Below are 23,786 nucleotides of genomic sequence, written 5' to 3' on the forward strand. Positions count from 1 at the left end.
ATAGGATTACGTTCAAGGCGCTCTGCAGAGCATTCTAGAGCATGCAACTGTTTATACTTTAATAAGCAAAGCTGGCTACTTCCCGCCTAACCGGCTCTCCAGGTAAGCAGGCTTCCCGCCACTTTTACTACTTGAAAGTCGACAAAAACCCACAACCAAGAACTAGCCAACGGGAGCCTGCCCCCAGCTTTCACCCACACAGCACTGCGGGGCAGTGGCGTCACTAGGTGGGGGGCTAAGGGGGCCGGCCCCCCCACTGTGAAACCCTGTGCCCCCACCTAAGATGAGCAGTGACCATGTTCTCGACCTACATTTGTCTGTGCCCCCCTACTTTTGTCTTTGGCCCCCTCTGTGCCCCTCCTAAATGTGATTCCTGGTGACGCCACTGCCGCAGGGGTTTGGGTCAGTGTTACCAGCAGAGCAGTGATGATGAAAGGAACTCTAATATTACTCCCCCGATCTGTGGAGGAACTTTAAAGTAAACATACATTTTCAATGCCCTTAAATTACTAAAGGCAAAGCAGTTTGGACTACAAAACTCAATTTCATATATATTTTTACACCCCCAAAAAATATCCCCACTATGCATGGAAATGACTGTTTTTTACACCCTAAAAAATAAATGCACTCCCAACTTTAAAAAAATAGAGAGTAAAATACTTCCCCCTTTAAAATATTATCTGTAGCCCTATGCCTATCTGCGTTCCACATGTCTCTTTGCTGTTTCAGATAATGCCCCCGTGTAAATGAACCGTATGGTGGAGGAGATGATTGACGGCTGTTCTCTTTGCTGTTTCAGATAATGCTCCGGTGTAAATGAACCGTATGGTGGAGGGGATGATTGACGGCTGTTCTCTTTGCTGTTTCATATAATGCCCTGGTGTAAATGAACCGTATGGTGGAGGGGATGATTGACGGCTGTTCTCTTTGCTGTTTCATATAATGCCCTGGTGTAAATGAACCGTATGGTGGAAGGGATGATTGGCGGCTGTTCTCTTTGCTATTTCAGATAAAGCTCAGGTGTAAATGCTGAGTAACCATATGATAGATTGGATGATTGACGGCTGTTCTTTTTGCTATTTCAGATAATGCCCTGGTTAAAATGCAGAGCAACCGTATGATGGTGGCTGAGGGCGGGCGGATTGATTGACGACTGTTCTCTTTGCTATTTTATATAATGCCCTGGTGTAAATGCGGAGTAACCCTATGATGGAGGAGATGATTGACAGCTGTTCTCTTTTCTGTTTCAGATAATGGCCTGGTGTAAATGCTGAGTAACGTATGATGGAGGGGATGATTGACAGCTGTTCTCTTTGCTATTTCAGATAATGGCCTGGTGTAAATGCTGAATAACGGTATGATGGATGGGATGATTGACGGCTGCTCTCTTTCCTGTTTCTGATAATGCCCCAGTGTAAATGCTGAGCAACCGTATGGTGAAGGGGATGATTGACAGCTGTTCACTTTGCTGTTCCAGATAATGCCCTGGTGTAAATGCTGAGCAATCGTATGGTGGAGGGGATGATTGACAGCTGTTCTCTTTGCTATTTCAGATAATGCCATGGACCTGGGAGCCCTGGAAAATAAGCTCAACACCACTCTAGACAACCTGTACGAGCGCGAGCTGGACCACGATCTGGTCAAGAGCCTCCACAATGGGGACAAGCTGTCCAATGGGGCCTTGGACACCACAGACGCTCTGGGCCAAGAGGTGAAGAGGTCGCAGCCACTCCTCATCCAAGGCGGCAAGTGGGGGTGAGTCCAGAATACTGGCCGTGTAGTGGGGAGCAGGGGCGTTGCTAGGGGTGGGGGGTGGTGGGTGGTGGTGGGGAGTGAGAGCACTATAGCCCCGGGTCTTTTGGTTGTAGCCCCGGATAGAAGCTCAGGAGCTACAACCAAAATGCTAACTAGCCCCGAGTCCCGCCAGTCCGGGCATTAGCTTAGTGCCTGAACTTTTCCAGTCCTAGCAACACCCCTGGTGGTGAGCCTCGAATAAGGAGTGAGATTTGGGGATGGTAGTTGGGTTGAGTCTAGAGTATGCAGCAGGATTGTGGAGTACAGTCGATGCAAGGGTCTGGAATATAGCGCAGGACTGTGGTACCGCAGGTTTATCTGTGCCATGGAACATGACTGTGAGGCAGAGAGTGGTTGCGCGGGGGCGGCTGGATTATAAAACAGCCCAGGTGGAGGGAGTCGCATATGTTCGTTATTTTAGCACACTGCGCCAAATCACCACCGTAGTGAGTTCAGAGTGCTGAGGCTTGTCTGGAAAGTGGTGTTCTCTCCCCTTCTTGGGGTATGCAGAGACTGTACCCCTGGGCTGAAAAGAGAATGGGAGGGGGTGAGGCAGTGGAGGAAGAGGCTAAAGTTAAAACTGGGGCAACAGGGGTTCAATAATGATGGGGGTAGGTGAACGTGGTGGCTGGGGGAGCATGGATTTGTGTGGTTGGTTGCGAGCATGTCGATCGAGCCAAAGTGGATGATCGATCAGGAGTGCAGAAACTGGGATGGTCAATTCTAAGGGAACTTCTATGGGAAGGTAGTCTCAGAGTAATGGGTGTTACTAAAAGTACAAGGCTTGTTTCTGCGGAGAAGGATGGTAAGGGTAGGTATGGGAGATCGAACGAGACTCTTGGAATTTGAGTGCCAGCCAGTGCAGGATTGGCAGTCTGGCTACTGTGTGCTTCTTCGAAAAGCTCCATTGTGGAATAACACTCTGGCTGTGTCCTTCCACAGAGCCAGGGGGGTGATTAAATGAAACGGAGCTCCTTGGCAAGGTGTGTTCAATAAAACTCATGCACGAGCAGAAGGTGCAGTGAAGTGCACAAGGGGAGATCGTGTACTCCTGTGCATAAAGCAACAGTCATTTGTGCTCTTAAGTAGCGCTTGATGCCGGATTCCTCCCACCTCCAAGCACTGTAATAAGTTGTCATTAATATCAATTAAATGGTCATCAATCGACCTTGCCAGGAGGAATAGCTTGTGAAGTGCAGGCTGACCCCATGTTAGGTGCGAGCGTTTACTATTCTAGAGGGGTCTCCTTAGCAGAGACTTACCATATACAAGGGGTCTTCTTTGCACTGGGTGCATCTCTCTCTGTACAAGGTCTCCCCAGACTCCCAATAGGACGCTCCTGGGATCTGTGCAGACTAAGAAACATCTATTTTGGGACAAGTTTCTGTCTAGTTGTTGGTGACTCCCGGCGAACATCACTCTCCACTGCACTCTACTGCCCTCACCCTTGCTATGTACAACACTGATAGGTTTGTGTTCTTCCCCACCACTGCAAACAATATGAGCAAATAGGAGACTGGCAGGGGGTGTGGGGTGGGGGGGTGGAGGGGGGGTTGACTCTGTCCGTACACTGCAATGGAACATCACATCCCTAAAGTGCGTACCCAGAAAAAAAACTTTAGTTAAAGGGGCGATACGGTTTCATTGAAACCTAAGAACTGAAATATGGCAGTTGGTATTAGCAACTAAACCCGCCCCTTGGCACACACTGGTGTTGTGGCACACATCAAGTCACCAATGCCACCATCGGTGACACCCTGTTATCGCACATCGCCGAAGCCTGCACCCCCAGCCCCAGAGAAAGGCTAGTGGGATTGTGTTCAGGGCTTGCGGAACTTATGAGGCATGCCCAGGGTGGTACAGGGGGCATGGGCATGGTGGTAGCCAGCGCCCCCTGCACAGTATTCACAAGGCATGGACACAGGACGCCCTATGGGTACTCATACGATGGGTACTGCTTCTAGGGCAGGGGCACCGCCATGACATGGCCCCATACACGCATGGTCTACAGGCACTGTTTGGAGGTGCCCCCTGTCTGACCATTAGCCCTAAGTCACACCCCAGGCCCAGTACTCCCAGGAGAATTCCAGTGGTAAATTGTGCATAGGAACCAAAGCATCCCTTCAAATTAGGAATTTCTTTCTGGGAATAATTAAAGGTTTCTTTTGTGGAAATGTCTTTCATTTTTTTATTCTGTTCTTTAAAGCGTGCAGGCACATATAGTGACCCGTCTATATTGCCTGCTGGGCTGAGAGCATCTACCTACAGCGTCGTGCCCCATGCACAGTGCCCCCCCACCAGCCCCAGTTCCTTCCAACATGTCATCAATATTGGGCTTCAATCTGTCCAGTGGTTTTTGTGTTACATTTATGCGAATGTTCCCAGTGGTAATTTAAGGGGGACATCATTTTTGGGACCATCCTTAAGATTCCTGCCACCCTCCTCCTAGGTGGAACTTCACCAACATTTCCCAAAAATGTTTTTTGTTAAATTGTATGCAGTTCCATCCACAGGTGGCACACTTGGAAGCCTCTCTATCGTCCAGTTTCGTTTCAACCGATATAACCCCTTAAGTCGCAAACTCTGGCCCAAATATTACTTTGATGGTTTGCGGGTGGTTTGTGTTCAGTTGGTTTCTTCTTTTTGATGGGCATATCCCCCCAGCCACTTCAAGTCCCTGTGGACACCTCTCCTGGGCTAGGACATGAGCGAAGGGTGTGTTATATCCCCTTTCAAACCTTTGCAGCGCACCCTTTACTAACTCAGACCAGCATTTGGGAACCCAATATGGCTGCCAGATTCGAATTTGGAAACCCAACATGGCTGCCAGATTCACAATGTTCAGTCTGCTGTCCACCAGTGGCACCAGCCTGCCCTGTGAGTTGAATGTTTTGGTGGATCATGCTTTCTATCCCCCTTTAAACCACTGGATGTGTTTTCACCGAAGTGAAGTTTGGTCAAAAGCCAACTGCCAATCCAGGATTTGGTGTAATTAACCTATTTTTACCTCCATGGAGAAGTGGGTGAATTTAAAAGTCTACTTTTTCAGGGACCCTCTTCCCACTCCCCAGCAGATGGGAACATCATGAAAGTTTTGTGTAGCCTACATGGGTGACAGTGCTTGCATTCCCCCCTTACCTTCAAAGGCATAAGCCTCCCAGAATGGGTTCCATGTGTTAAAATCGTGGCAAAAATGGCCGTGGACATAAAATATTGCGGCAAAAAGGCTGTGGTTTTGCTGCCGCATTTCATGTAAAGGATGCGGGAGACACCCCTGCAACCCCCAGACCGATTATACCATTTAAGGGGAGCAGGAGACACCCCGCAACCCACTCTCCCCTTAAACGGTGTAATGGGGTACACCTTTAACGGGTCAAACCACAGCATTTTTGCCGCGATTGTTTTGTACAGGCGACATTTTTGCCACAATGTTATCACTGCCTACCCCAGAATGGCCTTTTAACAGCAACTTACACTTTGCCATTAATGCAGGGGCGCTATCACAGTCTCGTCAGTAAACATGAGCTCAGAAGACTTCCTGTATGTATGTACATATGTTTGGGGGTGTAGGAGGGACCTTGTGTGTTGCAGGGGTGAGGGGCACAGAGAGAGACCACCTGCCTGTCGGTATTGGGGCCACAGAGTTAGACCTGTGGGGTGAACTTACAGGACTCAAGCACGGGGACACCGACTGCCCCTTTAACATGCAGCAGAGCGTGTTCTGGAATGTTCGGCGCTTTTCCATCACTCACTCTTTATTTGGAATCTTTCAGGCGCCTGAAGGAAGAGCCGCCACGGGCCTCCTCTCTGCCGGCCATCCCGAACCCCTTTCCAGAACTGTGCAGCCCCTCCAAATCGCCGAACCTGAGCGGGTCCTCCGCAGGGTGGGCGCAGCAGCAGGAAGGCGGCCCTCACGTAAGTCTGCCGTCCCTCCCACGAAGCTGGTGACGGGAAGCGCGTGGGCGGGTGTGGGTGCTTGCGGTCAGGCCAAGGTGGGCAAGAGTGGACTTGGACTAGGCATGGTGGGGGCTCAAGGGTGGCCTGGAAGGTGCACCGTTTCTTTCAGGTGTACAGGCCACGCCCCCCACCTCAAAGCTGAGGCTGCCTACATACATTTTACTGTTGGGGGGGGGGGGGGGAATGCTATGCAAAATGGAAGGAGCACCGAGCCCAGTGTGGATGGGTGCATGCTTGAATCACCAATATGGACCTGTTGGCCAAACATACAATGACATGCTCCTTCTCGAGTTCCCACAATGCTCTTGCTTGATGGCCAGTAGCCGGGAGCGCACGTGACTGTGATGTTGTCTCGTCTCCTTTCTCATAGTTGATTAAAGTCCAAATGGGGGTGATTTACTTGCTGAATAGTTGTTTATATACTGAGTGACCGGACATATGTTTGCAGGGTTCCCCTATGTAGTCTTATCGGGCAGCGGCCAGGGACATAGGAACCAGTGGGGCCGCGATACATAAACCCACTTACATTCCTGAGTGGGAGGGGGGGGTGCAATACGGTATGCAGTCTTCATAACAAATCCTTTATATAGACATATTCCCCCTTACCTTCAAAGGCATAAGCCACATATTGCACACCACAAAGTCATTTTCTCTTAAGGAGCGAGGGCATTGGCAGGGAGCCACGCAACAAAAAATAAACCACTTGTACACTTTTGGGGGGTTTGGCGTTGGGTGGGGGGTTGTGGGGAGTTTCCCCCCACATATATGGTACAATTGACCATCACAATTCGGTCAATTGTGAAAAGGTCAATTGTCATTTGAACAGTTGTAAAACGAACAATTTGTATACAACCCGGCTTTCCACACTACATTTAGACCGAGCTAAGAATCGGGGCCACAGTTTCATAGTTGGGAATCGCAAAGTGAACTTGTATTTTTGCAGCCGCCACGGCAGGACTGTGGGCTTCATTTGCGTCAGTGTCTGATCTCCTAGAAATTAAAAGCAAGTGCACGGCCAGCAAACATCTCCGGCCAGCCTCACAGGTGGGGAACATTCCAACTGAATAGACTGAACTGCACTGATGCCGGCAGCCTCCAGTAGCGCCGACATGCATCTTACGGGCTGACCTGCACATTTCTGGGGGGCTTGACAATAGCGCAAAGTTGCTTGCGCTCCTGACACTCCGTATTATGCAACCCTGTGGTTTCTGGGAGCGCACTTCACCAAGACGGGCTGGTAATGCGCCTATCTCATTGAAATGTCAGAGGAGGGGGAAAAGAAAACATTTCCATCCCTGTTTGGTGGATGGAACTGCAAGTGTGACAACCTGGGTTTAAACCCCGGCTGTCGCACTTCAAACAAAAATCATGACCGGGTCATTTCTGACTGTCATGATTTGCACCTGCGCTGCGCCTGTTTCAAAATGCACAGGGCGGTGACCCTCATTTCAGGGCATTTAAAAGCTCATTCCGTTTCTGAATTCATGATTTGCTTTTAAATGCGCTGAAACACCCCCCTTATTTTGTGCAAAGGGGGTGCATCAGGATATGAGTGCATCTAAGATGCGTTCATTCAGATGCCCTTTGTGGATTGGGCTGCTTTTATATCGAAACGTTTATGACGAAAACACATATTGAGAATATATGTGTGGGTGGGGTAAAGGGTTTCATCTTTTCAAAAACGGTGAGGGTGGGTTTTTTCGGAGTGGGAAACAAGGCTTTGGGGGTAGGACGCCCCCAAAAAAAGTGTTATGTTTTTTTTTCTTCATTTTGGTATATAAGCATTCAATATAAATGTGTTTCTTATAAAGACATGTAGCCAGGGGTGTTGCTAGATCTGGAAAAGATCCGGGGCTATGCTACTTTTGGGACTTTCTGGACTGGGGGCTAGCTAGCCTTTTCAGTTGTAACCCCAGAGCTTCTATCCGGGGCTACAACCAAAAGATCTGGGGCTATAGCCCCCTCAGCCCCCCTCCCTCTAGCAACGCCTCTGCATGTAGCCATGCAATACAATGTATTCCTGGCGCATTTGAGAGCCCAGGGTGGGCTTAATGGCTGGGCAAATGGGGCCCCGACCTGGCTGCCTGAGGCAAAGACATTGGCGCTCATTATGAGGTTGCCGGCAAACCCGGCTTACCGTTTCGGGGGTGGGGGGATATTACAGCGGCAGAGGAACGGTAAGTTCCCATTCCCGTGGAGTCCGTCCCATAGGTCTCCACGGGAATGGGAACACTGAAGCACCGACACCGTTAGTAACGCTGCCGGTGCTTCAGTGAAGAATCTGCCGGTAGAGGCCAGAACTACCGGCGGGTCAGGCCTGCCGCTCGTCCACTGCCCCTACTGGCAGACTTGGAGTTTGCCGGTTCGGATGGACCAGCTAACTTAAATTGAGGGTCATTGCTTATTTTTTATTAAACAGAACATAACTGACACACGCCATTGCATTGCAGAGTGTGTTGCTGAGGTTGCCTAGCTGTTGACATCCGAGTTCCCATCGGATAAATGGCCCTGTGGGCCGGATTCCCAAAAGCGGCGCAAATGAAAGGCGCGCAGAGAAAGCTTTAGTTTCAATAGCGCTGCTTTCAGAAATGCTCACCTTATTCTCAAAGCTGATCCCCTATACCCCCTCTAGACAAGGCACCGAAGGACAAACAATGGTGCACGAGCATCCAGAATGCCCTATCTAGCAAAATAACATCTCTCCAATCTAAAATTGCAAATAAAAAAGCCACACTACCCCCTACTGAGCCACAAATCACTACTCCCACTGAAAACCCTAATATGCCAGTACCCTTCAGATTGACCAAAATTTCCATCCTGGAGACAGAGAAAATCATCATATCATTGAAACCATCCATCTGTCAAGGCGACAACTGTCCTGCCCAAATAGGCAAAGATGCTGCGAGAGATCTAGCGCCATTCATTTCAAAACTAATCAACGCTTCCTCCAAAACTAACACCTTCCCAAAGAGCCTAAAAGAGTCTTGGGTTTACCACTTCTCAAGAAACACTCTTGACCAATCGATCCCCACCAATTACAGACCCATCACCAGGGTACCCTTCTTCCTTAAAATAATTGACAGAGTAGCATACCTGCAAATTCAGGACTATCCCGAAGCCAACCACCTACTAGGATCTCACCAATCCGGATTCGGACCACAACATGGCACGGAAACGGCCCTAATTGACCTAAAGATCCAAAATAGACGAGTTTAAGGACAAAGGCAAAACTGCCATGCTACTACTCCTTGACCTGTCTGCAACCTTCGACTTGGTGGACCATGCAGTCGCAGTATTGTGCAAACGCTTAGCGTCGGCGGCCCACTTCTCGAATGACGCAATAGCCTGGGTCCAGTCCTTTTTAGCTAACAGAACAATGATGGTCTTCTCCCTCTCAGCCTCGGCAGACCCGATCCAGACCGCCTGTGGTGTTCCATCTTGTGTTTCACCTACTATGTATAACATATTTACCAAGCCCCTATTCGACAAATTGGACAGACTGAGTGTCACCTACACTAACTATGCAGACGACCCGGGGACATTCGGCCGGCCATCGGCCACCAAAAAACGCCGACGCTCACACTCACTACCAAGTAATGGACGCAAAAGAAAAGTCCAAATCTCCCTATGTCATGGTTCGAGTTGGTAAAACGAGGGGTGGGGGGAGGGGGGTCTGAAGGGGGGGGCGGGAGGGTGGGGGGGGGGAGTTTGCTGGGCAAGTGCATCGTGAAGGATTGGTGATTACATATGTAGCCTGCTTGTTATATTCTTTAAAATGCCAATAAAACCAAAGTTTAAAAAAAAAACTATGCAGACGACACCCAGATCCTCATTCCCCTTTCGGGAAATTTTGACAAGGATACGGCATTGGCAAATGAAATATATCTCCTCATTCAGGCATGGATGGCATCCCATGGCCTATGCGTGAATGACGATAAAACAGAGATCCTACTCCTGGGCTCCAAAGTTAACCTAAAAAAATGAAACTCCAACTATGCCTAATTCAACATTGATGGCAACATGATCAAAGTAGTAAACGAGGTAAAAACACTAGGTTTTTACCTCGACTCCACCATATCTCTGATAAAACAGGTCAACTTTCTTGCGTCCTCCACTGCTTACACAGGCAAACTTATCAGGGCCTGCCGCCCATTCCTATCTGAGGCAAGTTGCATCACCCTATCCAATGCGTTAATATTATCGAAACTGGACTATTGCAACACCCTATATCTAGGAGCCAACAAACATATTCTCACCAAACTACAAACACTTCAAAATGATGTCCTGAGAACTGCCTTGAATCTAACCAACAGACTTCACATCTCCAGGCTTAGAAGAGACCACCAATGGTTAAAGATAAGTGACAGGATCTGACTTAAAACCGGATCACTTACCTTCAAATGCCTCAAAAATGCAGCCCCTCTCCCTTACCTTACAGAGAGAATGATCAGAAAAACCTTGGCTCACCCATCCAGAGCATCCAACTCCCACTGTCTAGAAATACCCAGATTCAAACTAACCAAATCGGGAGGAGGCAGCTTCCCAGTGAAAGCTGCACATTACTGGAATGCACTGCCACTGACCCTCAGAATTGACCAATTCTACTATAGCTTCAAACGCAACATCTTAAACTGGCTGCGATCCATTGATATATGATCCGCTGGACACCATGCAATACAAAACTATGTACCTGTCTATAACACTTGTAATCTTCTGTACTACCTCATATGAATGTATATAACCTCTGTACCACCCTTCATTGTATTTTACTTGGAACTATACTGTGTGTACTGTACTGATTTCTATGTTGTAACTAAGCCTAAAGTTTTCCAATCTGCTGCGCCCAGTTACCCAAGGGTTTGGTGCGCACACCAAATAAACAAACAGCTGCTCAAATCTATCATTTAGATGGAAACCTGTGTACCACTGGCACTGTCAGCATTTCCTAAAAGCGTGCCACTTTTCTATTTTAAGAAAATAAAATGTGTAAGCTGTTGCAGTAAAAGTGCTGCTACAGTCTAGTTTTTTATAAAGGCAAAAAGTGTGCAGCATGGTTTAACGGTACCTCACAGTTGCCGTATTTTAGCTTCTCTTTCTGACGTGCTAAAGCAGTGCTTTTGAAAGGAGAATCCCCTTGCAGCGCCTGCTCTGCATTTCTCATGGATACTGAGGCTTTTGTGAAGAGGTAAATGAGGCACATGAAAAAGTCATGGCTTTGATGCCAGAACACCACATGACCACTATCAGAATATGGTGCTTTAAAGGAAAGTGTTCATCCTTCATAGATGAACACTTTCCTATATTTCCAAGTACCTCAGTATCGGGCCCTGTGCCATTTGAAAAAATGGAGCTAAGTGTTGCTGCATTGCAGTCTGTTTTGGCTACTTGAGATTCAATGGAGAGAGAGCGAGAGAGCGAGAGACAGAAAAAAGTGTAACGCTCAAACGTAGGGGTATCACAGCTTTTGTACAGGAAAACATTTGTTGCTCTGGCTGATTAAATATGTTTCCTTAAACAGTTCAATGGCAACTTGGTGGTGTTCATGGTAAATAAAGTGAGTCCTTACTCGTATTTATTGAATAGCCAGGTTTTGACCAGCTTTTGAAGGTAACGTAGGGGCGCTTGTCTCTGAGTGGGGATACAGTGTTCCACAGTGTTGGGCAGTAACAGCGAAGCTAATACCACCAGCTCTGCACTTTTTTGAAGCATGGTCTAGTGAGTGAAATACCGCTGGCGGAACAGAGAGCACACGAGTAGTGTTTCTGGGAAATACTCTTGTTAAGGTAAAGGGGGGCACCATTGTAGATGCAGCAATGTGCCAAGGTCCATGTTTTGAAGTCAATACATACATAATCATACATTTTGAAATTAAACCACTTTCCCTGGTTGGCACATGGGGCCCTGGAGTAGCTGCGTTGGTCAGTGAGTGGTTTGAGTCGCACGGCGCACGCTTTGCAGGATAGATGCCGCATTCTGATTTTAAATCAGAGACCATAGCACTAGGAGCAGAGCTGGCACAAGATGTCGGGCTCATGGGGGCACCTTTCAAAATGTTTGTTGGCCCCCTTTCCTACAGCTGGGAAAACCCCAGTCTGAGGTACCTGTGGGGTGCATAGATTATAATGGAGAGACAAAGGAAAAGAATAGAGGCAGGGGGTACATAGCTTCAAATTATCACAGGACCAGTTTATGGGCCTCTACACATAACAAAGAAAGGCTGCCAGCGGGGAGCTGAACCCCCACATGTCCTCTGAAAAGCTGTTAAAGCTTTGTCATCAAGGTGCTAACTTAGTTGCAGCGGAGAAAATGTTCAATGAGATAAGAATTCTAATGGATACTGCAAGTCCGAAGGGAGATGACGGATAAGAGTGACAGCAAAGGGAGACTGTAACATGCTCACTGCTAAGCGCGCATTTAATGGACTGAATTACAAAAGTATTTTGCTCTGTGATAAGACTGCCAACATGGGGGCAGCACCTTGAGGGTTTGGGGGGGGGGGGCATCTGAGGCTCAAAGCCACTTTCAACTGAAAAGGTTGAAAGGCCCGGGCACCATTTCTGACATGGAGTTGTGTGCTGATATCCCAAGCTTGTGCGCCACACAGCTTAGTCTTTTGTGCTTCAGGAAAACCTTTCTGTTGATGGTACTGGAAAACCTTTCTGTTGATGGTCCTGTGAATCTTGCCTTCCAGTCCTCCATTAGGTCAATTAATCATAAGAGGCCTAGTAATTTCTCTGATTGTGAGTACGACTCCTATACACATGAAATTAGCACACTATTTTACTGGGACAACTACTGCACATTGGCACACGATGTGCAATCTACCAATAGTCTGGCTGAGTGGATTGCGCGCTGAGAGTAAAATTGCCTCTGCACTTTGGGGATTTGCTGACATGAAGGTGCTGGGTGGGAGAGGAGTTGACTGTGCTGAGCTTCTAACAGTTCTGTCCTTTGGGGATATATTTTTGTCATGAAAAACGTTTTGAGGACGAATATTGTACATAGATTAACAAGCCTGCCGTCCAAATTTCAAGTTGCAAGCTACTAACTAGCCATAAATTCACTTGCCACCTCAATTCTATTCATGATTGATTGTTTATTTGTATAGCGCCTATACATGTTTCAAAGTGCTTCAAGGAGGAAGGGAGCATGTGAGAATACAGTTACATTCTTACAGGTCCTTGAAACAAATCAGAATGTGAGAAAAAACTACCATATCATAACAGATAGTACAAGTGCATGGAACAATAAGGGAGGGGTGAGGAAGGAAAAAAGGAAGACAATACTAGCAGTAACATTACTATGCCTGACGACAATTGTTGCAGTGCAAGCATGACAAGAGGAGGGGGAGGAGGGGAGGTGTGGGGGAGGGGAGAGAGGGGAAGAGGAGAGGAACAAAACAAGTGATTATCTTAAAGGGTCAGCGACTGAATTAAGGTAGTGCAGGGGAGGGAGAGGGAGGAGAGGACAAGGAGGAAAAGGGGGGACAGACAAGCTATTATCAGAGGTCAAGGGACAGTGATACGAGTAAGTGATTGGGTAATAGAAAAGCGAAAAGGGGGGAAGGAGAGGGGAAGATGGCTGCAGAAGGCAAGCAGCTACAATTGCCTGACGGAAATTGAGGTAGTGCTGAACTTACACAGGACAAGAGGTGGGAGAGGAGGGGAGGGAAGCTGCTGCAAAGGACAGGCAGCTACAATTACTATGCCTGATGGCAATTGGGGTAGTGCCGGAGGTTTCATAATAATCACAGCACACCATTTCTTATTTGCCAAAAGTCAAGTATCACTAGCTAGTGGCTAATGGCGAGTACACCTTTTGCACCCTGAGCAAGCGCTACATAAGGGGCTGAAGTGAGAGGGGTGGGTTAGGATGCAAGAGGCTGAGTAGGAGCTGGGCATATATACCCGAGGAAACCACTTCCCAATACAGGGTGGCGCTGTTTGTCACAAACCTGCCCAGTGAGTGTGGGCAGTCCAGACTCCATGCCCGTTCAACCCTTGAGACTTGCAATAGGAGTCCATACTGTGCCAATAGTGGAGAAATTAATTTGAAAAGAACACGCTCTGCTCTGGCTTCCGGGGGTCTTCCCTACTACATTTAAGCGAGGGAGAAACCAGTTTTGTTGGTACAATGAAAATGAGAGCAGTTTCAAGACGTATAGCAAGCTCAAAGGACGCCACAGCACGGTCCAGTCTAAGGACAGAGTACTTGTGCACCTAGGGTGACCAGACGTCCTGGTTTTCCCGGGATAGTCCGGGGAAATCACCCTTCGTCCCGGGATTTAAAACATTTTAAAAACCCTGTTCGGGGTTTGCAAGGTGGGTGGCTACAGTGCCGATTTTTGCTGGAACCCGATTTCTAAATCCCAAAATCGGATCCTGGCACAACTCTTCCTGTGCTAATGGGGGTGTTAAATGCTTTTCACGCCCCAATTCCCTCTGCCTTCCCCTCCACAGCTCTCTCCTCGAATGAGAGGAGTGTGCCTGTGAGCACTCCTCATCCACGCACCCCGCAAAAGGCCAGCGACATAGAAGTGGGACTACAGTTTTATTTGTATTTACGGTAGTCCTACTTCTATGTCTATGACCTGTCCATTTTTTTTAAAATGTTTTTTTTTTTAAATCTGGTCACCCTGTGTTCACCTGCCTTCACGATGCAATCAGGGTTACTAATTAAGCAATAGAACCCGATTGGCGGGGGCATTACTGACTCAGGTAATGCCCCAGGGCCCATAGTTAAGGACCCAGAGCCCCCTATGGGGGCTCAAATGGGAATTTGGATGTACCAGGTCCGGGTTCCCTGAATGGGGAAATACCAGGCCCTCCAAGGTCGGAATGGCCCGGTATTTCCCCATTCAGGGAACCCGTACCCGGTACCCGGAATGGGGGTAGCCATGCTGCAAAAAGCAGCATGGCTACCTCTATTCTCGTAATGAGGCCCATAGTCCTTTCATAAAGCAGGTAACATTGTGCACCCTTCTCACTTATCACTCCTTCCCATTCCAATGTCTAAAGGGACAAAGGTCCCTGCTGATAGCCCCGCCCCCATCAGTGTGTAATGCCTCACATTAAAATGCTCTGTTGACCCAGAGCATCGTGTGAGTCCCTCTGCTGCCCAGAGCCCCTTGGGACATTGTCCTGGCAGCTTTCTGAAAGGGTAAGGTGTCCTGCTGCTCGGTACACCACTGTAAGGACAAGGGGTGGGCATGGGATTTCAGAGAAGGGGCCCAGCCCCCCCCCCCTAGCCCCGCCACTACCCACCCGCATCAACCCCTTGGTGAACACAGTGTGACGAGGCGTCCCCTAAAAAGACCACTGCGGCTCGTGAAGCTGGCTTTAGGGGTGTTCATTGGGGGTGTTACGAAACTCCTGAGCGTAAATAAAATAGTCGAGCATCATTGGGGCTTTTTTTATCATGGAGTAGCTGTAGAAGAAAGCGAACGGTGACAACGATATGCTTTATTTTTTTATTGCATATAGTTTATTACAAACTTTTACAATTTCATTTCATTAAAACACCCCTCATATCACTCTCATGCAGTACGAATATAAAGTTTAAAACAAGTTTAAGGGCTTAGGTGTTTAATTGTGATTGTGGTTTGTTACCTTCTTTAAATACCAATACATTTTTTTTAAAACTAAATAGTGTTTTTTTGTTGTTGTGTAACTTTACAGTCTTTTTTGCAAAAAGTATAAATCAATGCATGCACGCGGCGTCGCTTGTACTGGTAAACTGCACTGTGTATTTTTGCATTCCATGCAGCAGGCCCTTGCTGCCGCAGCTACGCACTGGGCAGTAACAGATCATTAAAGCAGGATTATCTTTTGCCATTCATTATAGCAGCCACTGCTGTTCCCGAGGCGCGTTCCCTGAAGCTGCTCCAGCTGCACGTTTCACGGTCTGGAAACGTGCTGGTGGGAGGGCTGCTATTGTGTTTGCTCGCTGGGGCAATTCATTGTTTGTTGCAACCTGTCGTCGGAGGGAATCTGGAATTCGTAACCAGGCGACATGAGTTTCAATACCAGCTCTCCCACAGCACCAAATTCGTATGATCCTGGGTAAATCCCCTTAACTTTTTGATCCTGTAACCACTTATCTGGCAGAAATGGAAGTACCTAAAACTGAACAGTGGCCACTATAATTAAGTACTCTGACAACCAAACGTGAGGCTACTCAGTCCCACCTAGCCAGTGTTTAGCCACTATCTATTTATGTGTGCATGTATTAAGAGCCTGCAAAGCACATAAGCATCTAGGCGCTAGATACAGGCGGCAAAAGGTAAAAAGTGTCAGTTGAAGAGATGAGTTTTGAGTTTTTTTCCTGAAGGTGTTGTAGGAGGGTTCGCCGCGCAGTGCGGGAGGAAGGTCGTTCCAGAGCATAGGGGCACAGACGAAGAAGCAAGCGCCTCCTGATCTCTTCCTGTTGTATCGAGGTGTTACAAGACGATGCATGTAGGGAGACCTGACCGGTCTGGTGGAGGAGTGTTTTATGATTTTGTCAGTCAGATAAAGAGGGGGCATCGTTGGCAAAGCATCAGTGGGTACGGAGAGAATCTTGAACTTAATCCTGTCTTTGACGGGTAGCCTGTGGGCAGATTTTCTTGCCTCAGAGATGTGGGCGTGCTTGCTGATGTCCAACGCGGCCTGGATTGCGTTGTTTTGGATGGTTTGAAGTTTGTGGAGGATCTTTCCTGGTGTGCCACAGAGTAGGGCATTGAAGTAGTCCAGTTTGGAACCTTTTAGGGTTCGGGCAATTTCGAGGCGGTTCTGGGGGGTGAGGAACGGTTAACTGGTGTTGATAAAGTTGGTGGCGTATCCTGAGGAAGAGGCAATGTGGTTGACGTGTCGCGTCATGCAGAGCGAGGAATCCAGGTGAACGCCCAGGGTTTTGACGGAGGAGGTAACGGGTATCAAGTGGCCATCGATGGAAAAGGATTTGTATGCATCATGAGGTTTGGCTAGGCTTGCTGAAGGGCCAGTGATGAGGAGCTTCGTTTTCTCATTGTTAAGGTATAGGCTATGTGCAGCCATCCATGACTGGATTTTTTTTGTAGATGGCATTTATTCTGCGGGTGTCTAAGGGGTCATCGCCAGTGAGGGGAGTCATGATCTGCTGTCATCAGCGTAGTTGGTGTAAAAGACGCTGACAGCATCTAAGAGGTCAAAGAGGGGTTTGGTGTACACGTTGTAGAGTGAGAACGAGACGCAGGATCCTTGTGGGACATAGGGGTGGTGGTGGCCTCTCCAGGGAAGACTCTGAAGGGTCTGTTTGCCAGGAAGGAGGAGATCCATTTGGCAGCTTCATTTGAGATGTGAGCAGTGGTGGAGAGGGCTCGGCACAGGAGATCATGGTCCACGAGGTCAAAGGCGGCTGAGAGATCGAGCAGTAAGAGGAGTGAGAGGGAGCCCTGGTCATTGGTAGAGTCCAGGTAATTCTTGGTCTGAGGGCTGTTTCCGTCCCATGGTTCGGACGGAAGCCTGATTGCCGGCACTCTAGAATGTGGTGGTGCTCATGGTGTGATTGGATCTGCAGGTATGCAGCTCTGTGCATGATTTTTAGGATCAATGGAACTGTTGTGATGGGTCGGTAGTTGGTGGGGACTGCTGGGTCGGTGGGTTTTTTGAGCAGCAGAGCAATCCAAGATTCTTTAAGGGAAACTGGGACTGTGCATGAGGTGAAGGAAGTATTGATGATAGCAACCATGAGGGGGAGAAGGGGTTCTACACATTCTTTGACTAGAGCGGCTGGACAGGCGTCACCCTTGCAATTAGAAGGCTTGAGGCCTTTGATGTTGGCGAGGGTGGTGGTGCTGACAGGTTGGAATTGGAAGTGAGGTATGGTGGTGGGACCGAGTGTGGAAGGAGGAGGAAGGGCTGCAGACGGGGGAAGGTACGGATTCTTATTTGGCTCTTATTTTAGCTTGTAGTGTCTTCAATGATGTTGCACCAGGCATCATGTTTTGTGATGGAGATGGGGACTCTAGTTCCTTGAGAATAGTGAAGAGTTGCATGAGCTTGAGCTGGCATTTCAGATTCTCTTATTGTAGGTGCTTGCTTTCGAGGTCAAGATGGCTTGTTTATAATGTCGGGAGGTGTTCGAGAGGAGGGCTTTGTTGGCATCAGATAGCATTTTACTCCATGCAGCTTCTGCCACTCTTTTGGAAACTCTGGCAGAGCTGAGGCTGGGGGTGAACCAAGGGGTCAGGTGTTTTGGGTTTTTGGCTTTCTTTGCTTTGAGAGGGGCTAGGTTGTTGACAGTGGTGCGAAGCACGGTGTTGTAATGCTTCAATAGTATGGTGGTGTCTGGTGTGAAAGGGACAGGTCTGTTCAGGAAGGGGTTCATCTGGTCTCTGGTAAGGTTGCGGGAGGTACGGGCCATAATGTAGGCAGGGCTCAGTGCGGGCTTGGTAAGTGATGTGGGTTGGGAATGGAGAAGGCAATGGAATGGTGGTCTGACGATGGGCATGGCCGGATGGAGAGGATATTGATGTTGTGGTCCAGGAGCCAATCTAGGATATGACTGTGGGAGTGGGTCGGTTGGGTGATGGGCTGGGAGCAGCCTAGAGCTTCTAATGAGTTGGATAGTGAGGTGGTATCGGCGTCGGAAGAGTAGCTAAACCCCAGGTTGACATCGCCTAGGAGTAGTTGAGTGATGGGCTTGAGGTTGTATGAGATAAATTGGATCAGGTCATCCTCAAAGGTGACTGTTGGGTCTGGTGGGCGGTAAATGAGGTGGATGAGGCATTGTGTGAGCATTGCAATTTGACAGACAGTAGTTCAGAGTTGAACAGGGAAGGAGTTGATAGTGTGCAGAGGGAGCAAGCTCTTCTGGATGATGGCGAAACTCTGCCACCTTTTTTAGGCGTCCTGTCACAGTGGACCATGGTGTAGTAAGGCGTGAATTGTGGGGTGGGTGGTACGCAGGGCCAGGTGGGCTGTTCTCTCAATGAGGGCGACATGGCATATTTGTTTGTTTGTTTATTTTACTTATATAGCGCACCTAACCTATGGGTATTTGGGCGCATTACATTTTACAAGGTTACTTAACATTTTACACAAAGAACAGGGTATATACAATGTGGACAATCCAAGTCCCAATACAATTAACAAAATATTACAGACATACCAGGTGATATACATTTGTAGCAGACAGAGATGTTAGTGCACCCTGCTAGATGGCCATGTTTCTTAGTAGTCCAGTGAAAAAAGCCACGTCTTAGTTTCTTTTGTGAAAGTCTAGTGCATGGGAGCGGATCTTAAGGCTGCGGGTATGGAATTCCAAAGTTGGGCTGCCATGACTGGGAAGCTACTGCCCCTTACTTTCTTAAGTTTAAAGTTTGGTACGTTAAGACAGTTTGCGTGGTAGGATCGGATGAGATGTTCAGAGGAGTGCATAGTAAATCTGTCCACTGTCTTTGAGGGCGAGCCATTTGGTAGAGCGGCTGGCATTGGAGATGTGCTGCATTCTAGGAATGCTTAATGCAGTTCTGAGAGCGTTATTTTGAAGGGTTTGCAATTTACTGATGTTCTGTTTGCTAGACCCTAGCTGCAGTGCATTGCAGTAGTCTAGCTTAGACAGGATAAGAGCTCTGGCTAATGTAATCAACTGTCAGTCGATAGAAATGTTTACATGCGTTGATAAGTTTACACGTGTAACTAGTAGCAGAGGCTGTTGCATTAACTTGTTTGTTCATGTTCAGTGCCGTGTCTAGGTAGAAGCCTAAAGTCTTTACCTCTTTAGAGACGTTGATGTTTAAGCTGTCAATGTTGAATATCGTAAATTGGTTTCTGAGTTTGTTGAGCTCCGTCTTGTCATCATTGAGACAAAGCCCAGGTGTAGCCATCCAGGCTTGAATGACACAGTAGATTTGTGTTAGTCATTGCCACATCTATATTGTAATCACCTGTGATTGGAATGAGAATCTGGGTGTCGTCTGCATAATTAGTGTAGGAGACACCCAGATTGTCAAGGTCGTCAAACGGAGGCTTAGTGAAGATGTTGTACATAGTAGGAGAGACGCATGAGCCCTGCAGTACTCCACAAGTCACAGGTACTGGGTCTGCTGAATCTGTGGAGAAGACTCTCATGGATCGGTTGTCTAAAAAGGATTGGATCCCGGCGGTTGCCTCCTTGGAGAAATGGGCGGCTGACGTCAGATGATTGCAGAGGACCTTGTGATCCACCAAATCAAAAGTGGCAGACAGATCTAAGAGGAGAAGGATGGCTCGTTCCCCCTTGTCCTTCAGCACATCCATCTGGTTTTTTAAGTCAATAAGTGCTGTTTTAGTACCATGTCTTGGCCTGAATCCTAATTGGCGGAGTCCTAATAAGTTATTTGTTTCCAGATAGGTCTGAATCTGAAGGTAGGCTGCCTCGTCTAAAAATGTTAGTAAAAAAGGGACTGTTGTGATTGGCCTATAGTTGGTGGGGATGGTAGGGTCTAGATTCAGTTTTTTTAAGAGAGGGAGAACCCACACCTCTTTCAGATTAGTGGGGACTGTACTAGTGTTAAAACAGGAGTTGATTAGCCTAGTAATGAAAGTAGCTAGTTCCTTAGCTACCTCTTTGATAGTGGTAGCCGAGCAAGCGTCCCCTATGCATCTAGAGGGTTTAAATGATGATATGATATTTTCCACTTCTGGTATAGTGACGGGGGAGAAGTGGAATTGACTGATTCGCTGCGTGTCATGGTATGATGCTTCCTGGATCTTCGGGTAATTGGGTGAGAGGGTAGATTTTTTTTTTAGTTGCAATTTTGTCTTGTAACATGGAGATTTTATTGCATAGAGCATCTTGGATGTTAGTACACCAAGTTTAGTTTTTTATACAGGTATCCATCCGTAGGGGTATCAGGAGATTCCAATTCTCTTAATATGGTAAATATGTGCCTTGTCCGAGATTTGGCTTTGGCAATTCTATCATTGAAGGTGTCTCTTTTTGTTTGAAGGATTTCTAGTTTGTATCTATTTGAGATTCTAGCTAGTATTTCTTTATTCTGGGTGGTTGGTTTTTTATCCAGAGAGTTTCTGCCTGCTTTTTTGCATTTCGAGTGGCTTTGAGACTGGGAGTAAACCAAGAGTTGAGATGAGCTCTTGGTCTCTCTTTGCATCATTTGAGAGGGGCAATTTTGTCAATATCCTGGTTGCGTGTAGACTTATATAGCTCAACTGGTGCTACTGGGTCTGAACTAAGATTAGAAGTGTTGGTGATAGGGTTGGAGAAAAGGTAGTAGGTTGTTAACAGTTAGGTTGTGTTTATTTCTGATCTTGGCTGGGGAGGGGCATTTGAGATCTAGAGTTCATTTGGGGCTGATCTTGAATGTTAAAGGAGATTAGATGATGGTCTGTCCAAGCATATGGCTCGACGGAGGTTACGGGAGGTTGTGCAATTCAAGTCAGCCAACCAGTCTAATGTATGACCTTTAGTATGGGTAGGCAAATCAATACTAAGGGTGAGGCCTATCTCGGAGATAGTTTGCCACTGTAGTGGCAATAGTGTTATTAGGATAATTCAGACCCTAGATGAAGTCTCCAAGTATAATAATTTGCTATCCAGGTTTTGTCTTGGTCAGTAAGGTAGTCTTCATTGAAAGAAGAGATAGGGCCAGGCGGTCTGTAGACTAGGTGCATAGTAATAGTACGGGATGCTGTTAATGGGAGTTTAACTGACAGTAGTTCACCAGACAGGAACGGAGGATGTTGGGTGATTCTTAAACCCAGATTAGTTTTGGCCACAAGGGCAATGCCCCCTCCTTTTGGAGGTTTCTATATCTAACCTAAGGATAGAGTAGTTCTCGGATATCGCTAGAGATAGGGTAGGTCCTGCTGTTGGGTGAGCCAAGTCTCAGTTATGGCCAGAAAGTCTAACTGATTGGCAATGATAAGGTCAGCGATGTCAGTTGCATGGGCAACCATCGATCTGGCATTGATAAGTGCCCCCTTGATTTTAGTTAGTTTCTTGATCTGGAGGTCGTTAGGGGTCGGTGTTAGTTTAGGTGAGAGGGTGTCTCTGTTAGGTTTCACTTTAGTATTCTTCTTTAGTTCAGGTTTGGCTAGCAAAATCTTTTTGGGGATGATGCAAACAGTAAGTTGCCTATAGAAGTCAAGTTACATAAGGAAGGGGTGGGTGCAAGTGAGTGTGTGAACCTAGACCCCAACCTCAGATTCCTAATACTGTTAGGGCAAGGTTGGTTAGGCTTAGGTCTATTGGCAAATCGGTGAATCCACTGGGATGGGGTCATAGAATACATTGGTATGGTGTTGTTTTGTACCTCTAATACAGGTTTCTTCATATGAGGAAGCAAAGGAGGTAGAAAGTACGTACGTCTAATCTGATCTGAGTTGGGGGGTCGGGAGCTATTGGGAGTAGTTATGAGCAATATGATAGTTACTGTGTTAACTGGCAAGTTCGGCGAAGGAAGACTCTTTGAGTCAATAGAAAGTTTATTTTGCAGGAGCAAGCTGAGGGCTGACGTTGCGTCGGGATCTTATTGGGCTGCTTGGTTTGACGAGCGGTCGGGTGGCATATTGAGTATTGGTTAATTTCCATAGTATGATCGTTCATAACTTCTGGTAGTGGGCGCGTGGAGATGAGGGTGGTTTGGGTACAGAAACGGTGCGCTTGGTGAGTGACGTTGTTGAGGTGGTTTTGGGCTGAGATCTTGTGCGGTTCCTAGCATAGGTGGACAGAGGGGGTATACAGGGTGCTGGGCGCGGCAGGGCGGCCTAATGTGTTCATGAGGTGCACAAGGTTTAGTTTGCTGTGCGCTATGCACACATCTCCTCGATGAAAGACTCGGAGTAAGATTTGATTTCTGAAAAGTGGAGATCCTGAATGTGTACATACAAGGCTTCAGTGCACGAGCTGAGCTAAATTTCCACATAACTGGATCCTGCAAAAAACGCTCCCTGGATCCCAGTTCCGAGCAACCTACAGCCCAAGTACTGCACCTGACCCAGTGAGAAAATGTGAGTTGCGCGCCACCAACACTGCGCTGGGGTTCCACGGTTGTGTGTTTGGGATGATTTTGGAGGGATGCACACCTTGACAGGCAGAACAGGATCAACAGTCGCTGGTGCTTGGAGACTATGGAAAACACTGCCGTGCCAATAATGGCCCACCAGCCCGAGCCTCGGCGAGGCTTTGGGCCATTATCGGCCATGTCTGCCCACCCCCACCTTCCACCAAGGGAGTGATAACCATTCACACCACGGGGTTCATTGGGGTGCAAATGGTTTATTTTAATTTTTTGGGGAGATTGGCTGCATGTATTGCTTGATGCCAATCTTCAGAGGGGATAAATAAGATGGCCGGAACAACGTCCCTTTTCCATTTCTATGGTGGCCGCAGGAGGGAGGAGTGCCTGGACCGGAGCACAAAGCTCTGGTCTGCAAGGTAAGTAGGGAGGGGTGGGGAAGGGGTTTGTTTTGGGGAGGGGGTGTGCAGGCAACAGGGAGGAGTTCCCTATTGCCTCCCCACAATCAAGATGGCGTCACCTGGGGAAGGGCCTTGGGTGGCTGGAAAGAGCGGGCGGTTTACAATGTATTCGCACCGGCTCATACAGCCACCTGATTGGCTGAAGGCCCTTACCTGTGTGCAAATTATCTTTGGAGCCCAGACTTTGATAGTAGAAAAAGACATTTGAGCCACATCACCACACAGTAGTCCTTACTGGAAATTCACCTCCCGTTGAGAGCCACGTAAGCCAAACCTTGTAGCTTTAGAAAATTGTCTGTCTTACAGGGCCGTGCTATTTTGTTCATAGCTTCTTCAAACCAAGACACAGTTGTCAGTGCTGCAGGCAATTACACAGCGCTTCCGCCCTTACAGATCATCAGTGCAGTCTAGTGGTGGTTGCAGAAGTGGAGCAGGTGTAACATACCCCAGCAAAATGATGGTGGTGTTAGAAAAGGCGTCAAGAACCCTTCCATGTGAAAGTAGAATTAGCCATTGGACCCAAGTCACACATGCCACAATGCCACCCGGTTGCCCTCACTGGAACTGGAAGCCACGCGAGCAAAGCAATGCGGGTA

At 47.7% G+C, this 23,786-nt stretch overlaps 1 protein-coding gene across 3 annotated transcripts in view; it reads left to right on the top strand.

Annotated features, from left to right (window-relative positions):
- Positions 1-23,786, top strand: part of GRB7 (growth factor receptor bound protein 7) — a 715,403-nt gene that overhangs the window by 560,264 nt on the left and 131,353 nt on the right. For 2 of the 3 annotated variants that reach the window (XM_069634743.1, XM_069634745.1), the window contains 2 exons: positions 1,554-1,755; positions 5,568-5,709. In XM_069634743.1, coding sequence (XP_069490844.1) covers positions 1,554-1,755; positions 5,568-5,709 — 344 coding nt within the window. Of the gene's footprint in view, positions 1-1,327; positions 1,356-1,553; positions 1,756-5,567; positions 5,710-23,786 lie in introns of those variants that run through there. The other variant, XM_069634744.1, reaches the window with a different exon arrangement.

The sequence above is a fragment of the Ambystoma mexicanum genome, chromosome 13 (genome assembly GCF_040938575.1).
Source record: "Ambystoma mexicanum isolate Mex_15411 chromosome 13, UKY_AmexF1_1, whole genome shotgun sequence".
Lineage (NCBI taxonomy): Eukaryota > Metazoa > Chordata > Amphibia > Caudata > Ambystomatidae > Ambystoma > Ambystoma mexicanum.